Source organism: Ictalurus furcatus, chromosome 20, assembly GCF_023375685.1.
Source record: "Ictalurus furcatus strain D&B chromosome 20, Billie_1.0, whole genome shotgun sequence".
NCBI classification, from domain to species: Eukaryota; Metazoa; Chordata; class Actinopteri; order Siluriformes; family Ictaluridae; genus Ictalurus; species Ictalurus furcatus.
In genome coordinates, this window is record NC_071274.1 from 3,515,027 (window position 1) to 3,533,347 (window position 18,321).

General features: G+C 40.4%; 1 protein-coding gene across 3 annotated transcripts in view; it reads right to left on the bottom strand.

Annotated features, from left to right (window-relative positions):
• The window catches only part of arhgef2 (rho/rac guanine nucleotide exchange factor (GEF) 2), a 62,780-nt gene that overhangs the window by 11,319 nt on the left and 33,140 nt on the right, over positions 1 to 18,321 (bottom strand). For all 3 annotated transcript variants that reach the window (XM_053650925.1, XM_053650926.1, XM_053650927.1), the window contains one exon: positions 9,789 to 9,951. In XM_053650925.1, the coding sequence (XP_053506900.1) occupies positions 9,789 to 9,951 (163 nt within the window). The remainder of the gene's footprint in view (positions 1 to 9,788; positions 9,952 to 18,321) is intronic.

An 18,321-nucleotide genomic window follows, 5' to 3' on the forward strand; every position in this document is an offset into this window, starting at 1 on the left:
AAGGACACGCCCGTCTCGTACCGCGCAATAACGTGGTTCAAGGACGGCCAAGAATTTTCTCCAAAAAACTCGTAATAAGAAGCACAGTAGGCCCATTCATGCGCATATTCTATCCCCTGGTCTGGTACTTGTCTTTCCCAGACACACACACACACACACACACACAGCTCCACCAACGCTAAATAAACCTGACTAACCAAACCAACATTGCTGAAACAATCCTGCATTATTCATGCATCAGGATGAGACATGGAGAAGTGCTTTTTTCCCCCCTGGTCCTTTTGTGAGCCGGTCGGTCCGTCTGTCCGAGAGACCGACCACAAATAAAGCTCACGACATCAATCGACTAATCGTGTGAAGTACGTTATTATGGAACGTCCGCCAAATCAAACACGCAAATGTTTTCATGTCATTATGATTAACCGGAACAAAAATCAAAATTAAAAAAAATTATTTTTAAAAAGGTAATTGTGACCTTATATCTCAGAATAGTGACTTTATTTCTCACCTCTGTGACTTTTTTCTCGCAATTACGAGTTTATAGCTCACAATTCTGACTTTATTTCTCGCAATTACGAGTTTATATCTTACAATTCTAACTTTCTCACAATTACGACTTTATATCTCATAATTACGACTTTATATCTCACAATTACGACTTTATATCTCATAATTACGAGTTTATATCTCACAATTCTGACTTTATTTCTCGCAATTAGGAGTTTATATCTCACAATTACGAGTTTACATCTCACAGTGCTAACTTTCTCACAATTACGACCGTATATCTCATAATTTCGAGTTTATATCTCACAATTCTGACTTTATTTCTCGCAATTACAAGTTTATATCTCACAATACTAACTTTCTCACAATTACGACTTTATATCTCATAATTACGACTTTATATCTCATAATTACGAGTTTATATCTCACAATTACGACTTTATATCTCATAATTACGAGTTTATATCTCACAATTCTGACTTTATTTCTCGCAATTACGAGTTTATATCTCACAATTCTGACTTTATTTCTCGCAATTACGACTTTATATCTCACAATTCTGACTCTCAAAATTTTGAGTTTACATCTCGCAAATTCTGGCTTTTTTCCCTCAAAATTCAGACGTCCATTTGACGCAGTACCTGAAATGTGACTAAGTTCAGGGAACAAGCATGTGCTAACGTCTGATTTTCCATGTCTTGACTAGCTGATGAGTGTTGTTACTGTATATAGCCTATTTATAGAGAATGATTGATGCTTTGCCGGTGCATTTTTGTAACTTTGTAACTCAGTAAATGTCAAGTGGACATCTAAATTATGAGGAAAAAAAGTCAGAATTGTCAGATATAAAGTTTATGACAATTATGAAGCATAATATATAAAGCATTTGTGACAAATAAAGTTGTAATCATTTCTCCATGGCGGAAATGGGCTTCAGTGTCCCAAGTTTGTTCAACATATTTACGTAACCACGACATTACACCACAACTATGAATCAGAATTCTTGAATCAGAACGTGTTGATTCATTTTCAGTAACAGTCCGTAATCCGAATTAACTCAAGATAACGTTGTTTAAATGCTCCTCTGACGTGTGGTTAAAAGGTCGCACTCGGGTTCTACCTGAAAACCTTTTCGAGTTTCCAATGCTGAACCTGGAAAGCAACTGTAACCAAGCATGGGCGGGGCTTAGGATCAGTTAATTAGCTATGCATTAGCTGTTCTCAGCTTCGCATTCGCACTTTGTGCTAAAAACGTAGAAATCGTCTGTATACAGGATGACAAAGAATACACAAAGGAGTGTACTGAGATCAAGAGAATCTAATCCGTTGTTTGGGCCACATCCAATCTGGTCCACCTGATCCCTCTCAGCGTGCGATCAAAAGTTTTGGCACTGTCCTAAATAGGTCAATGCTGTTCAGCACGCTGATATCAGCACAAGGTTCATGGAGTGCCTCTAAACGCAGGATTTGTAAGAAAGAGGGCGTGTTGAAATACCATTATGGACAAATATGAAATACGAGCACGCCGTGTGGTTTCGACAGTGCTGTCTGACTCCATACACGACGATCCCAGAGGGAGCTGCAATTCACTCCCATTACTTGCAACACAAAAGCTGAATGTCAATAACACTTCCAAAATGGGCCACCAATCAATAAAAGACTTGAGTAAATGAACTCCAGCGCTCTACCGCTTTCACAGACATGTGTATGGGCGTGTGTGTGTGTGAGCTGGAAGATGCTGGTGTGACAGACAGCATGTTAATCTTTCACGCTGTCCCCGGATTACATGTGACGATGGGGGGAGGAGAGTCGCAGCTGCGAACCATGCAGAAAAAGCCACTTTGAGAATCTGTAGACAAAAGCGCCACACGCTGCATTAAAACTCAGGACCTTCCCATAATGCCGTGCATAATGGCACTATTATCATCGTGTGCCAGATTAATAGGACCCGGCTGTACATGATGGAGAGGGGAGCCATAAAGAGTGGCGTGTACATTCCAGCACTGACTCTCATCAGTTTCTGTAATACTAATAAGAGTGCTTGGTAAAGTGACAGAAGGAGTCTCCAGTGTCAGCACTATATCATGCTTAGTGTGGTCTGAGATGGGTTGGCACCCCGTCCAGAGTGTTTCCCGCCTTGTCCCCAGAGTCCCCTGTGATAGCGTTTTTTACGACAATTAATACGTGTTATCTTACACTGTTACGTTCTAAACATTACTTATAGTTTGTACCACCTGAGTGGCCGTGGCTCAGGTGGGAGAGTGGGTTGTCCACGAATCGTAGGGTTGGGGGTTCGATTCCCGGCCCAAATGACTCCACATGCCGAACTGTCCTTGGGCAAGACACTGAACCCCAAATTACTGAACCCCTGATGGCAAGTTAGCGCCTTGCATGGCAGTTCTGCCACCATTGGTGTGCGAGTGTGTGTGTGTGTGTATGGGTGAATATGAGACAGTGTAAAGTGCTTTGGATAAAAGCGCTATATAAGTGCAGACCATTAGTTTATTAATGCTAAAATTTGTAGTCAAAATGTTAGTTAAGGGAACCTTCGATCGTTTTCACTAACCCCCTTTATCAATCATATCTTTCACACGATTTTTTCTCAAAAAATTTTATTCAGGGACTTGGTGAAAAAGTAAACAGTCAAATCTAAACCCCTCTCTCCTCCAGCGTCCATCAGTCATAATTTATTCACGACCCCGCCCTCCTCTCAAATCCGATACCTCCTTTCCATATAATTACACCCTTGGGGCTGAATCAATAGCCCTTCGAGGGTGTGTTTAGAGATTTGGGTCACTACTGGTCACTACTCTGAGTGCCCTTGCTAGAATTCCTTTACACGTTCAGAGCCACTGCACCAATATATGGATATACAGACGCTCGCACATCTGTCCTTCTCTCAACAGACGCATGCAATTACTGGCTGTGCCACGGGTCCTCTCTGTTCTCCCATCCCCCCTCTCTGCATTGCTCCCACCCTGCGCCACTCGTCTACCTCATAACCACAACGTGTCAAGGTTACGAGAGTAAGCTGAGGCTGATGTGCATGTTTAAACACCCTGCAATGCATGCAGCTTATTGATGGTCTAATAAATAGTCCGATGTTTTTAAAATGCAACTGAATTTTTCATAAATTACATTTTTCCCCCCTCCCATATATTCATTCTTGTTTTGCTGCACATGGACATACACATAATGTATTCCCCCCCACCCCGTTTTGTTTTCTCTTTTTGAAAGTTACCGAAATAAACATATAATATACATTTTAATTTCTTTTATTTGTTTTTTTTTTCTAAAAAATTTAAATGTATAAATCTAAAACCAATGCAACAGTACAGATGTGTCTTCTTGAATGTTTATATATATATATATATATATATACATATATATATATATATATACACATACATACATATATATATATATACATACATACATATATATATATATATATATATATATATATATATATATATATATATATAAATATTAGATTTTAAATGTAAAAAACTGAATAAAAATAACCCGTGCCTCAACTTGCTGGTGCGCGTCACCACTGACCTGAAAAAGCATGTAACAGGATGTCACGTTGTATTTGATGGAAACGCGTCTTACGTACGCTTCGGGTCACAACACGTTTAACGTGTATTTAACGCTAGTCACTATGAAGTCTATCGCTCTGCGTGTAACAGACTTCTGCATCATCCGTCCGGCAAAAACCAATTCATATCCGTCTAATATTAGTATTAATATTAATGTTTCATTCACTCAGTGGCATGAATTTAGATTACTGACTATAAATTATACCGACAGTAAGTAATACGCAGTATGGAGATTATGGATATTAATATTCAGCTGATCAGCTGGAGCAGGATCGACACAGATCATTTCAAGGTTGGACAGGACGCGGTGCTATTCACAGGGCGCGCTCTTGACTTCTCGGCATCATTCCACCGCTCTGTCTCTTGCAGTGCATCACGTGTTCATTATTAGGACCGCGATAATAACGTTACAGAAGCAGATCACGTCTTTTAATAGCGCGCAAGCTGTAACGCGATCCCGGTGTGTCGCAAGAAAATGGCAATAGTCTATTTTTCTCTCTTTCTGTATCTTCCAGCTCTTCTTTTTCTCTCCGCTTTCAGTTCAGTTCAATTCAACGATGCTTTGTTGACATGAACAATAGATTACAGGTTTATCACCGGCAAAAGCAAATAACACAGGTAAGTAGAAGGTTAATAACAGGTTAGTAAACTTATTTCTCTGAAAATGCAAGGAGCAAAACATAACAAAGAATAACCTAAAACCTGTTCCACTGGTTCTCTCTCGCTCTCTCTCTCAGAAGCTCAAATGTTCTTGATTGGCACGAATTTTAGTTAATAATTGTTAATAACAGTTCATATTTGTCAAAGCATTTAGCAGAATGAATCAAACAAAACAAAAATAACAGACTTGTTCAAAAAAATGGATTTTTCAATATCAGCATAAAAATCGCCCTGGCCAGCAGTTTTTCCCGAAAGTGTGAAATCGGGTCTCTTTTTCTGGGATCGATCACCTCTCTCTTTTTTCCCTTTCTCTCTGAACCCCTTTCCCTCTCTGCATCTCTCTCTACTAGTCTCTCTTCTTCCTCACCATCTTTCTCTATCGCTTTCTTTCCATCAGCATCTTCCATTTCTGTCTCGCTCTCTATCTATCCATCCTCCGTCTCTTTGTTTGTGCGCCCTCTCTCCATCCCTCTATCCCCCAGCTGTTCCTGTGGCGCGGTGGAGATGGAGGCAGGCGCCTCACACACTGACTCTATTGTGTGTGTGTGTGTGTGTGTGTGGGGTACAGGACGGAGGGTGGAGGGTGTAGGGTGGGGGGGGTAGCTGCGGCTCAACAGCCGATTGATTTTACAAGGGTGTGTGTGTGTGTGTGGGGGAGATGGGAGGGATGGTAGGAGGGAGAGCGCAGCAAGGAGGTGGCAGGAGAAATCCCTGCAGTTAGTCTGCTTCGATCGGCTGTTATCTGTCTTTTCGTCTCTCTTTCATTCTCTCTCTTGCCTTTTCCCTTCACAATACTATAATTATTCTCTTATTCTTATCCCCTCCCCCTTTACTCACACACACTTACACACACACACACACACACACACACACACACACACACACACACACACAGAGATCTGGCGTTCTTTACTGTATGCCTAGCTGGTTTGGATGACGACAAATTGCACATGTTAGTTCACACACACACACACACACACACACACACACACACACACAGAGTGTGAATTCCCTGACACTCTTTATTAACTCACGCACTAAGCTGGTGCCTCAAACAGCTCTCATTAACATGCTAATCTATGAGTCCTATTTATAAATAATTTAATTGACAGCCCATCGACAGTTAGCGATAAACAAGGTGGATGCTGCTAACAACTGACGAGTTTGAATGAATTTCCAGACAAATCATTTCAATTAATAATTCGTCTTTTTCCCCCCATTTATGTCACTAGTATAGTATTGTATAGTACAGTACAGAATTGTACAGTGTAGTATAATTAAGAATAAAGGAAGCTAATACTGAATAGTAATAATAGGTATCAGGTTTAATATATTTTCCCAGTTTAATATAATACAGTGCAGTACAGTATGTTATAGTATAGCTAGGGATACTGAGGTATTAGATACTGAGCTTCAGTATCCGATTTGACAGATTTTTCCAGTATAGTGTAATACAGTACAGTACAATATAGTATAGCAACAGATGTTAGGATCTCTGGTTTTCACACAATATAGTTTAGCATATCATATAGCATACCAACGAAAGTAGGGATCTGATACTTAGTATCGATCTTCGATTTGACATACTGTAACTGGATAGTAAAGTATATCAAAGGTATCGGTATCAGCTTTGACATTTTCCCCAGCAAAGTATTCTGTACAGTACTTTGCAGTATATTGTAGTATAGCTAGACGTGTAGGGATCTGATACTGAGCATTTTCACAGTATAGTATAATATAGTATAGTATAGTATGGTATAGCATAGCACAGCTAGGCATGCAAGGATCTAATACTGAGTATCAGCATCAGAATGGACTTGGCATATTTTTCCCAGTAGCCTATGGTATACTAAGGGGATTTAATACTGAGCATCAGTATCTGATTGGTCATATTTTCCCAGTATAATAAAGTATAATACAGTACAGTACAGAGATCTGATACTGAGTATATTTCCCTATTGTAGTATAATATAGTACAGTATAGTATAGTGTAATATAATGCGGTATTATATAGCGAGGAATGTAGGGATCTGATAAGTATTGGTACCCGGGTTGACATATTTTCCCCCAGTATAGTACTGTACGGTATAGTGTAGTGCAGTATAGTGTAGTGTTGTCTAGTACAGTATAGTAGTAGTAGTATAGCTAGGGATATAAGAATCCGATACTGATTATAGGAAAGAAAATCAGAAAGGTACAGTACAGAATAGTGTAGTGTAGTCTAGCAGCGTATAGTATAATAGAGTACAGTACAGTATAGTCTAGCAGATTATAGTATAATAGAGTACAGTACAGTATAGTGTAGTCTAGCAGCATATAGTATAATAGTACAGTACAGTACAGTGTAGTCTAGCAGCGTATAGTATAATAGTACAGTACAGTGTAGTGTAGTCTAGAAGAGTATAGTATAATAGAGTATAGTACAGTATAGTCTAGAAGAGTATAGTATAATAGAGTACAGTACAGTATAGTGTAGTCTAGCAGCATATAGTATAATAGTACAGTACAGTGTAGTCTAGCAGCGTATAGTATAATAGAGTACAGTACAGTATAGTGTAGTCTAGAAGAGTATAGTATAATAGAGTATAGTACAGTATAGTCTAGAAGAGTATAGTATAATAGAGTACAGTACAGTATAGTGTAGTCTAGCAGCATATAGTATAATAGTACAGTACAGTGTAGTCTAGCAGCGTATAGTATAATAGAGTACAGTACAGTATAGTGTAGTCTAGAAGAGTATAGTATAATAGAGTATAGTACAGTATAGTCTAGAAGAGTATAGTATAATAGAGTACAGTACAGTATAGTGTAGTCTAGAAGAGTATAGTATAATAGAGTACAGTACAGTATAGTGTAGTCTAGAAGAGTATAGTATAATAGAGTACAGTACAGTGTAGTGTAGTCTAACACAGTATAATAGAGTACAGTACAGTGTAGTCTAGAAGAGTATAGTATAATAGAGTATAGTACAGTATAGTCTAGAAGAGTATAGTATAATAGAGTACAGTACAATGTAGTCTAGCAGAGTATAGTATAATAGAGTACAGTACAGTGTAGTCTAGCAGAGTATAGTATAGAATACAGTACAGTATAGTGTAGTCTAGAAGAGTATAGTATAATAGAATACAGTACAGTATAGTCTAGAAGAGTATAGTATAATAGAGTATAGTACAGTACAGTGTAGTCTAGAAGAGTATAGTATAATAGAGTATAGTACAGTATAGTCTAGAAGAGTATAGTATAATAGAGTACAGTACAATGTAGTCTAGCAGAGTATAGTATAATAGAGTACAGTACAGTGTAGTCTAGCAGAGTATAGTATAGAATACAGTACAGTATAGTATAGTCTAGAAGAGTATAGTATAATAGAGTACAGTACAGTGTAGTGTAGATGAGTATAGTATAATAGAATACAGTACAGTATAGTCTAGAAGAGTATAGTATAATAGAGTATAGTACAGTACAGTGTAGTCTAGAAGAGTATAGTATAATAGAGTACAGTACAGTATAGTCTAGAAGAGTATAGTATAATAGAGTATAGTACAGTACAGTGTAGTCTAGAAGAGTATAGTATAATAGAGTACAGTACAGTACAGTGTAGTCTAGAAGAGTATAGTATAATAGAGTATAGTACAGTACAGTGTAGTCTAGAAGAGTATAGTATAATAGAGTATAGTACAGTACAGTGTAGTCTAGAAGAGTATAGTATAATAGAGTACAGTACAGTACAGTGTAGTCTAGAAGAGTATAGTATAATAGAGTATAGTACAGTACAGTGTAGTCTAGAAGAGTATAGTATAATAGAGTACAGTACAGTATAGTCTAGAAGAGTATAGTATAATAGAGTATAGTACAGTACAGTGTAGTCTAGAAGAGTATAGTATAATAGAGTATAGTACAGTACAGTGTAGTCTAGAAGAGTATAGTATAATAGAGTATAGCACAGTACAGTACAGTGTAGTCTAGCAGAGTATAGTATAATAGAGTACAGTGTAGTGTAGTCTAGCAGAGTAAAGTATAATAGAGTACAGTGTAGTGTAGTCTAGCAGAGTATAGTATAATAGAGTACAGTGTAGTGTAGTCTAGCAGAGTATAGTATAGAGTACAGTGTAGTGTAGTCTAGCAGAGTATAGTATAATAGAGTATAGTGTAGTGTAGTCTAGCAGAGTAAAGTATAATAGAGTACAGTGTAGTGTAGTCTAGCAGAGTATAGTATAATAGAGTACAGTGTAGTGTAGTCTAGCAGAGTATAGTATAGAGTACAGTGTAGTGTAGTCTAGCAGAGTATAGTATAATAGAGTATAGTGTAGTGTAGTCTAGCAGAGTATAGTATAATAGAGTACAGTGTAGTGTAGTCTAGCAGAGTATAGTATAGAGTACAGTGTAGTGTAGTCTAGCAGAGTATAGTATAATAGAGTACAGTGTAGTGTAGTCTAGCAGAGTAAAGTATAATAGAGTACAGTGTAGTGTAGTCTAGCAGAGTATAGTATAATAGAGTACAGTGTAGTGTAGTCTAGCAGAGTATAGTATAGAGTACAGTGTAGTGTAGTCTAGCAGAGTATAGTATAATAGAGTATAGTGTAGTGTAGTCTAGCAGAGTATAGTATAATAGAGTACAGTACAGCTAGGGATGTAGGAATCCAGTAGTGATTTTGAGAAAGGAAGTCAGAAAGGATTTGACATATTTTCCCAGTATAGTATAGTACAGTATGTGTACAGCTCTAGTGATCTGACACTGGATGTTGTTATCCAATCTTACATATTTTCCCTGAATAATATAGTACAGTATAGCGTAGTATAGTCTATTACAGTGCAGTAGTAGTATTGTTAGGGATGAAGGGATCTGATACGGAGTACCACTATCCCATTTAACATATTTTCCCAGTATAGTATAGTATGGTTAGGGATGTCAGCCATGACTAAGCAGCATACGGATCATGAGTGTTAAGAATGTGTGTTTGTATGTATGTGTGTGTGTGTGTGTGTGTGTGTGTGGGTGTGAGATAGAGAGAGACTCACTGGGGCAGCTGAGTGCCTCCTTGGCCGTGATGCTCTTGTTGCAGGCCGAGCAAAGCGTGGTGGCCGACACGGTCAGAGAGGTGAAGAGGTGGCCGTTGCTGTAGCGCGCCTCTCTTTCGCGCGCTTCCTTCTCCCGCTCCTTCATGCGCTCTTTCTCTTTGTTCTGCACACATAGAATAACACACACTGGTAAGAAGATCTGGAAGTATACTTTCGTTTGGAAAAGTGCTGGTCAGACAGAATCTGAGCTATTCCTACCTGCCTAATTAATGCAGTTCATATTAAAGTAATCATATTATGTTTTCATGACGCTCACTTTTTATTTTAAGGACCGTTCCTTGGATACTTTGAGAACAAAACAACTGTGTAATAATCTAATATGTCCAACAAAACAAATGGAAACAGTAAAGCATGGGGTTGTGCAAGCATGTTTTTACAATGAGCTGGACAGAAAGGTCTGGGCCAGATGGGAATGTCTGTTCCAGCTGTTCCTGCCATGGGGTTCACTTTATTCTACACTTCAATTTGACCAAACTGACACGAACCACTCTGAGCATTCAGCACCATGCTCTTCGGGGAAGCGATTTTTCAAGCCTTTATGGTGAGAAGCGTTTTTGTTTTGTTTTTTAACGGTGAGAAACATGGAAACCTGGGAATTAGCTGCAAGATACAAACACAACCTCACTATAACTTACAGCATACTGGCAGCTAGTGGTGGTACGACTTTGTAAAGACCACCTAAATTTATAAATACCACCTAAATTTAGGTGGTTGTTCATGAAGTCAACAACATCTCCATTGGTCCAAGACTAGTTATGTTTTATCCGTCGTCATGACACGGAAGGACTAATGGTCCTGCAGGAAACTTTCGGACATGTCAGGTTTTAATCTCAGGACCCCGCCTGGCAATGATGCAAACGATATATCAGACAGCGATGAAGCCTGGCACAAGGACCATCCATCATGTCCTGCTAGAACTCGGTGTGTCCATGAGGATAAACGTATGAATCAATAAACCCCACCCATTTCACTACAGAACTATCAGCTCTTAACTGGGTGCTTTTTGTCGCGTCACGTAGTCTCAACGTTTCATTTGTGCGCACGTTCTTTGGAGACGACATTCGGCAAGCTTCCACAAAAATACGACGTAATTGCGGTGCAAATGGATGTCCGGAGGCGGCTTCGGACAAGCGTGCGACGTAGCCGAGCCTGTTGTCGTTGTGGTTATTACAAACAAGGCGTTCCCAAGCTGATTCATTTCAAGATGGATGACTTTGAGGAGCTTGTTTCTTTGTAGAAACAAGTCGGTTCCTGTTATTGCTTGTGCCAATGCAGCTCCATGACATTCGCTCTCTCTCGCCTCTATAATTAGAAAGACAAGTAGAACTCCACCAGTGTTAACCAGGGATGCCTCTGAAGCCAACAGTTCCTTAATTCGTTATTAATGTATAGGCCTCCACTTGGCTTAAAGCAAACGCCATCATTTTTTCCTATTTAAAAAGTACCTTGATATCGTGAAGCTGTGCTGTTTTTAGACTAAGTTCTCATACTGTGAAAATTTCAAACCCATACTCCAAACAACACTAAATTACAACTATAATTACAGCATTCAGCAAGACAGGGAAGTCCATCTCGGTGGGAAATACAAAAGCCGTTGACACAATAGTGTTGCGAGGGAAGTTAAAACTAATCTCCTTTGGTTTCAATATACAACATATTAAACATGTGATCTGCGTTATCTCCAGTCCGGGTCATTATCCTGAGTTGAGCTCTGCGGTTCCGTGCACTCAACCGTACTAATGCGTACAAAATCTGTCATGGTGCTGGTCATGAACTGAGATTACGTGTAGTGATTGAAATGCTCCGTCGTCAAGACGGCACGTTTCGCACCGTAAACTATTAGCTCAAGTTAATTATTATTTGTGGACTTCCTGGATGAGATTTACAGGAGTAAATGTTTAGTGTCGTTACGCTGGTCGTCACCATTGTGGGATGAGGCCGGGTCATGAGCTGGACTTGTGTGAAACATTCTGGAGGAAGTCACAGTTCCTCCTCAGACTTCTGCATCAGCCGTGCTTTTGTAGTTCTCCACATGAACTCGCTAACAGATGTCCAACCACGAGATGGAACTGTTACGAGGTCATAAGATATGTTTAGCCGAATACCTTGATTGTCTACGTATGCAAAGCGTTCCAGAAGTGGCGCGCTCTCGTCGCGGAGTGAAACTCCAGTGCCTTGCCGTGCTAGGTGCTCGAACGACGCATGCAAATAAAAGAAAGGCCATGATTGTGCCGCTGAGCCGTTTAGATTTGCACAAAGTCTCTCTGCTGGTTCTGTGCATTTGCATCATCATGGTCGCAGATAATATCTTGCGAAGGAAGTATATCGAACGAACTTCCCCTAAAAGACAGCGGGGGGGGGTTACCAATGAAACAAGAAGAAAAGAGAGAAGGTATTGAGAAAAGGGAGACATTGCAGTTACTGCATTTATTGCAAAAAAACCAACCAAACAAACAAACAAACGCTCCTTCTACGAAGCTCTCAGGCGCAAACGTCTGAAAAATCTGGTCTAAATGTTTTTCAAAAAACTCTTACAATACAAACTTTCGTCTATATTCTTGTAGATTATAGTAAAATAATCAACCCTAAGTCGGTGTGTACGTCAACAACAGTACGTCCTGAAGTGTTCCGTTTCTCTTCAACCACAGCCAATACAATTTGTTGAATAGTTCCATTTTATTTAGTACAACTTTTAGTTAAGAAGACAAAAATGCAGCTTGCCGTGTTACCGAGAAACCGCAAAGCCTAATGTTAAATGAAATGTAACATTACAGAAATGTTAAACAAACATCTACATACTGAAAACATCACCAGTCAATGTACAAATGAAGTTGTTACTATAGAAACAGTAACGGATTAGAACGAGCACATTAATACGAGCTGCGATTTATCTTGTGGCCGGAACTACTGTCGGAACTGCCGACCAATCAGAATCGGCGCTGTGGTATAAACTACGTCTAGGCGTCTTTGAAAAGCGGAACCTTCTCAGATAGGAAGGTTCTGTTGTAGGGTTCTATATAGAACGTTCAAGGGTTCTCGGCAAGAGGGACAAGCGAAAGAAAACGTATGGGGTCTAGACTTCAACTTTTTTATTTAGCATATGCTGTTACAATAGATTTTCACTAGTGCTACTATGTTTAAAGTCCCCGTGAAGTGCCTTGAACCATGCAGCGTTAATAGATGTGTTGACTAAATTTCCACTGAAGTCAGGTTGGGTCATATTGAGTGGCTCCTCCCCCTTTTTAAATAGCCAATCGCGTTTGGCCTACCACAACGCCGGTTCGAACAGCTGAAGTTCGAACGGCCGAAGACGCATTTACGACCCGTGCTTGCTGATATGATTTCTCTCGCTCAACAACGCCGACGTCGTCGAAGTGATATTTATAACGTCGGGGGCGGGACACTTCAGATTCTAGAGAGCGTTTAATTGGACGGAAAATCCGACGAGAAGCCTAAGTGCAGAATGATGTCAGCAAAATTGTTGATCCGTATTGGGGGTGGAGCCAATTTTGAATGCATACATCTTCTTAAGGCGAACGTATTCACACGAAAAGCCACAAAACGTCAATTTCGATTTCATGGGCGCTTTAAAACGTAACCCTACACCCTTGAACAATATCAAATGAGCAAAACGTTCTATAAATTTCTCATAAAAACTTTTGTAGGTAAAATCACGGGCCCTTGTTCCTACAGTGTGCACTAGACTAAATCAGTACTTCAAATTCTTTCCCTCAGTTCCCTGGGCTGCAATGGGTGTGCCCTTATGCACTGAATGACACTTAATTAAAGGGGGCATGATTAACATCAGCACAAACGCACTGGAAATAACTCTGGAGGCCAAAAACTCTCCGCTGGAATGCAATAAGACTGGCGGCTCACCCTTAAATCAGTAACCAGAGACTTTAGATGGCATTCTTTCATCTCTGGCATTCTGGGTACACTCCAGAGGTAGCACATACACAAGATAAAGAGCTTATTACGCTTAATGAATAACTGGTTTTAATATTACTAAGAGATGAAAATACACAAGACGATACGATATAAATAATATATCCCAATGTTTAGTCTAGATGAAGTTTTGCTAACTAAAACAGCAACACTCAATCAGTGTAGCCCTCTTATTGATGCATTTTTTATTGTGTCTGATTGTTATGGGGAGGTTTTCTGTGAGGAGACGTTTATTAAACATTCTCTAGTCTCCAGTGTCGGTGCTTTGTAACAGACAGAGGTTTTCTGCCACAGGAAAGTCTTCAGGACAAAGGAGTTGGAACTTACAGAGGATAAAACTATACAATGTGTCATACTAAATTAATAAAACACGGCCATCTCTGGTAAATTACTGCTGTATAAGCAGAATAAAACACTTATTCTGCTCAGTCTGGCTGTTAATCCTAACTACGTCACATGAATCTTGACACAGATTTAGCTGTAGTCCCCTAAGGCAGTGGTTCTCAACTGTTTTGTAGCCAAGGACCTGTTTAACTAAACTATCTTTTCCTGAACTTTCCACCAATAGAACACATTAGGTCTGAGCTGACTTTGGTGCTTGGACCCCTAAGTATAATAACTTTGATAATGTGGGCTGTAATTTTCCACCGTTGCAAGCAAAATCAATCAAATACATGGACCCCACTTTGAGAACCCGTGCCCTAAGGGGATAACCATTTGTGCCTCGCCTTTTATCCCTCACTTTATCCCTCTCTCTCGGGTGCGACAAATGACCACATCTGGCTCTGAGCACTACACGACTGTCACCACTTTAATCCCCTTTAATGCCCGTCTGCCATCAAAATCCCCTTCAGGATTTGCCTGTTCTACATCTACATTTAGGCTAAATACTTATCTTTAGAATCGCCACTACAGGAACCAGCCACAGCGTTTAGCCTGTATGAATCAAACGCCGGTGCGTGAGGGTCTTCAGACAACACGGCAATCAAAACAATCGATCCGAGAGCATCTAAGCGAGGTGGTCTCGATCCACTTCGAAGTAATCTCCAGCGATGTTACATGTTACATGCTTGGCTTTGTCTTAGCTTAACTAACTGAAGGTAGGAACTAAAATTCTGGGTGGCGAAATGAAGAAAAGTCGGACCACGCTCGCCAAAGGATTGGTTTGAGGAATCGTTTTACCAATTGTTTGGATTTGTTGCTTTACCGTCTCATACCTATCCATCCATCCTCCGTACCTACTTATCCAACACAGGGTCGCGTGGAGCCTGGAGCCTATCCCAGGGAACTCCCCGAACACGGGGTGCCAACCCGCAGGGCACCATCGCACATGCGACGGACAATTTGGAAATGCCAACCAATGCATACAGTTGTAGGTGGGATGTTTTCAGCACTGTAGACTCTATGTTCACCAAGCTGGGGTCATTTCTATATGAACTCACCACGGGTTTGTTTACCTTTTCAGTATGCTATCGTGTGGTTTTGGATCTCACCCTTCTTACTGTAACCGCAATCCCTGTAGTTATTGTCGCTGGGCTGAAATTTACCTTTTCAAACTTCTCAGTGCTGGACCTACGACAGATTTGCAATGCAAAGTCGCTCTTTGACATTCGATCGCGGGTTAGGAAGTCCTGTTTAGCAAAGAGCTCGTGGAAATGAAGTGGGCAACTAACAACAAGATCATTCATTCTGTCTCAGCACTGCAGGTATTCAGGGCAGTGTACAAGAGCCAGTGTCCAGCAAAGCAATTCCTAGTCTGTCTTCAGGATGGAAAAAAAACAAAAACCCTCAACTAAACAAAGAGAGCGTTGCTTTAGGAAGATAAAGAGCTGAAAGCCCTCAGGATAACCTCTGATGGATGAGGATAACCTCTGATAGACGGAAAAAAGCAGGGGGCATTAGTACCAGTGGGGGCTTTGGTGTGGAGGGCCAACGGATGAAGAAAGAAAAAGAAAAAAAAAAAAGAGTGCTGGGGGACTGAAAAGAAAAAAAAAAGCCCTCAAAACTAAACAGGATAGGAAGAGCAGGTAACTTGATTCAGACAAAGACGAGACAAAGAAAGGAAGAGCAGGAGGCGGAGAGCGTTAGTGCGACTTGAGGTTTTGTCTCTCAACACTAGCTCTCGAGTGCTAATTAAAAACCCAGACAAAGCGCTCTTTTGTGAGAAGAGTCAATGGGTGACTCCTTAACGAGAGATGAAGGGTCCTTGTAGACCTTTACAGGACCCTACTAAAGGACTGCATGCAAATATGTACGCTGGTGCACTGCAGGGGATTTCAGCTGCATGCTGGGAAAAGATTAAATCCACAGTTTCGTGCTCAAGAACGAGTTAGCCGATCGGGTATGGTGTAACAATACGTCAACAAGACTATAGAAGTCACTAAAGGCAACGCCGGAACTGCTGACAATGCTGCACTTCCTGACCAATCAGAATGAACTGAACTCAACAGCACTGTTATAACAAGAACGGACAAGAGCGCGAACACTGGTGTTTGTTTATGTGTGTGGAGAAAACTTTAATGATCTTTAAGCGTTCCCACACTCCGGCGTAAGCAGATGGTGGCTAACTTACACTTTTGCTAACATGGAAGTGGCTCCGTGACATAAATCAGCTAACGAGCAACCCCGCTAATCCCTCCGGGTGTGGTTGGAGTGCCAATTAAAACTCCCAGGAGGACACCGAAGACTCCACACAGAGGGAGATCGAACTAGAATCAACCACCCACACACACACACACCCACACACCCACACACACACCCCACACCTGTTCTTCACAACTTCACAAAGCAAATGAGACAGAGTCAACACGGCAATAAAACCCAAACGCTCTCACCGTGATTGCTCAGCTGTGCTTTCGACCTCAGATGCAAATGAGAGTACTCTGAAATAAAAGTAAAATCCAAAGCAAATGCTTAACCATTTATTACGATCCACTCTGATGTAATACGCCAATAATCGCGCTTAAATCTATCCACCTTACATTTTAGCTACACAACAAGCACAGCAAACACGTCAGGTTTTTTTTTTCCTAAGTCGATTAAAATCTGCCTTCGCTCACGTTTTCCTTAATAATCTGAGCACCAGAATGCAGAACCTTTAATGAAACCCAAGCTAATGGTGCTCTGTGGGAAAGAGTGATGAGTGATGTCGATAGATGAGCGAGTGAGGTCACTTCCTCATTCCTCAGGCTCTTTAGTCAGACATAAGCTTTTTAGTCAGAATCCCAGACACGGTGGCAGACACAAAATAGACCCACTGACCCAGAAACCAACCAGCAATGTACACACAGCATTCACGCATGGGTTAATAAAGCACTACATTCCTGTCTTCTCACACACTCTGATATCTACTACGATCTTAACACATGGCCCGAAACTGCGCCAAGACATAAAAGAGAAATCAGAATATTCTGCTCATACTACAGTTTCTCCCCCCTATCGGAGCGTTCCCCATTTCGTCAACAGCTGCATTCATAATGTAAATTGACATGAATAGGTTGCGTTTTTTTGTAGGAGTTTTTATACTAATAACTTATGGTATTTTAGTCTTTGGTAGATAATTCCAGTAATTACGACACATATACTGGAAAATGATTCAGAATCAAGCTTTCCAATGTACAACTGTAATACTAAAGAAATAACGTAGTTCGTGTGAAAACTTACGAAAGATTACGGATGGGGTTAGGAACCAAAGTTGTTTTTCTTTTACGACTTAATCTGTATGAAATTGAGCAAAATCGACCCTATTTAAGGATATTTTTTTGATGAGATCAGGTTGGTGTTGGTCGTCTTACAAACCAGGGAACTAGATTTCGCTTGAAAGTCTGGTAAATTTCATTACGAAAAGCAGCCAAGACCCGCCTACATACACACAAAGATGCCATTTGATTGACAGCGAAAATGTCCAATTATATACCTTTCCTGGTCAGCAAACAACTGAGTTTTTTTTTTTCCAATTCGATGATTATGTGCTCCGAAATATAGTTGGGTCACGATTGTGTGGAAATAAGAAACCAGCAAAGAAAGCTATTTAGACTGTAACCTTCAAGATCCTGAAGCTTATGGCCAGAAAAGTGTACAAAAGTCACCGCGGGTCTGAAGCTAATCTAAGACTAGATTTACATGGAGAATCCCACAGAAATGCTAGCAGAAATGATCAGGAGTGTCCTCAGACGTATGCACACATGATCCTTAGTGTGTGTTTGTGTCTGTTCAGCTGTTAGAGAGTTTCTGCCTTGGCCCTGCTGTTTGCACAGGTGTCCTCCATCCCCCACTGCAGATGGCCGCAGGCTAAAACGGTACCACACTCCACTCTTACACACTCCGTTGACGCTGTACAGTAACAGTGTTATGCATCAAGTCAAGATCTCTGGATCTGCTAGTGTGTATCTCTAAGCAAAATGCCTGGGATCAATGGGACTATTGCTAAATAGATGACCCCATACATCCCCCTTCCAATGTAACCCATATATGCGTACCATTTCCATTCAGAGACATGGCCGGGCAGGTTTCTACCACACCATCG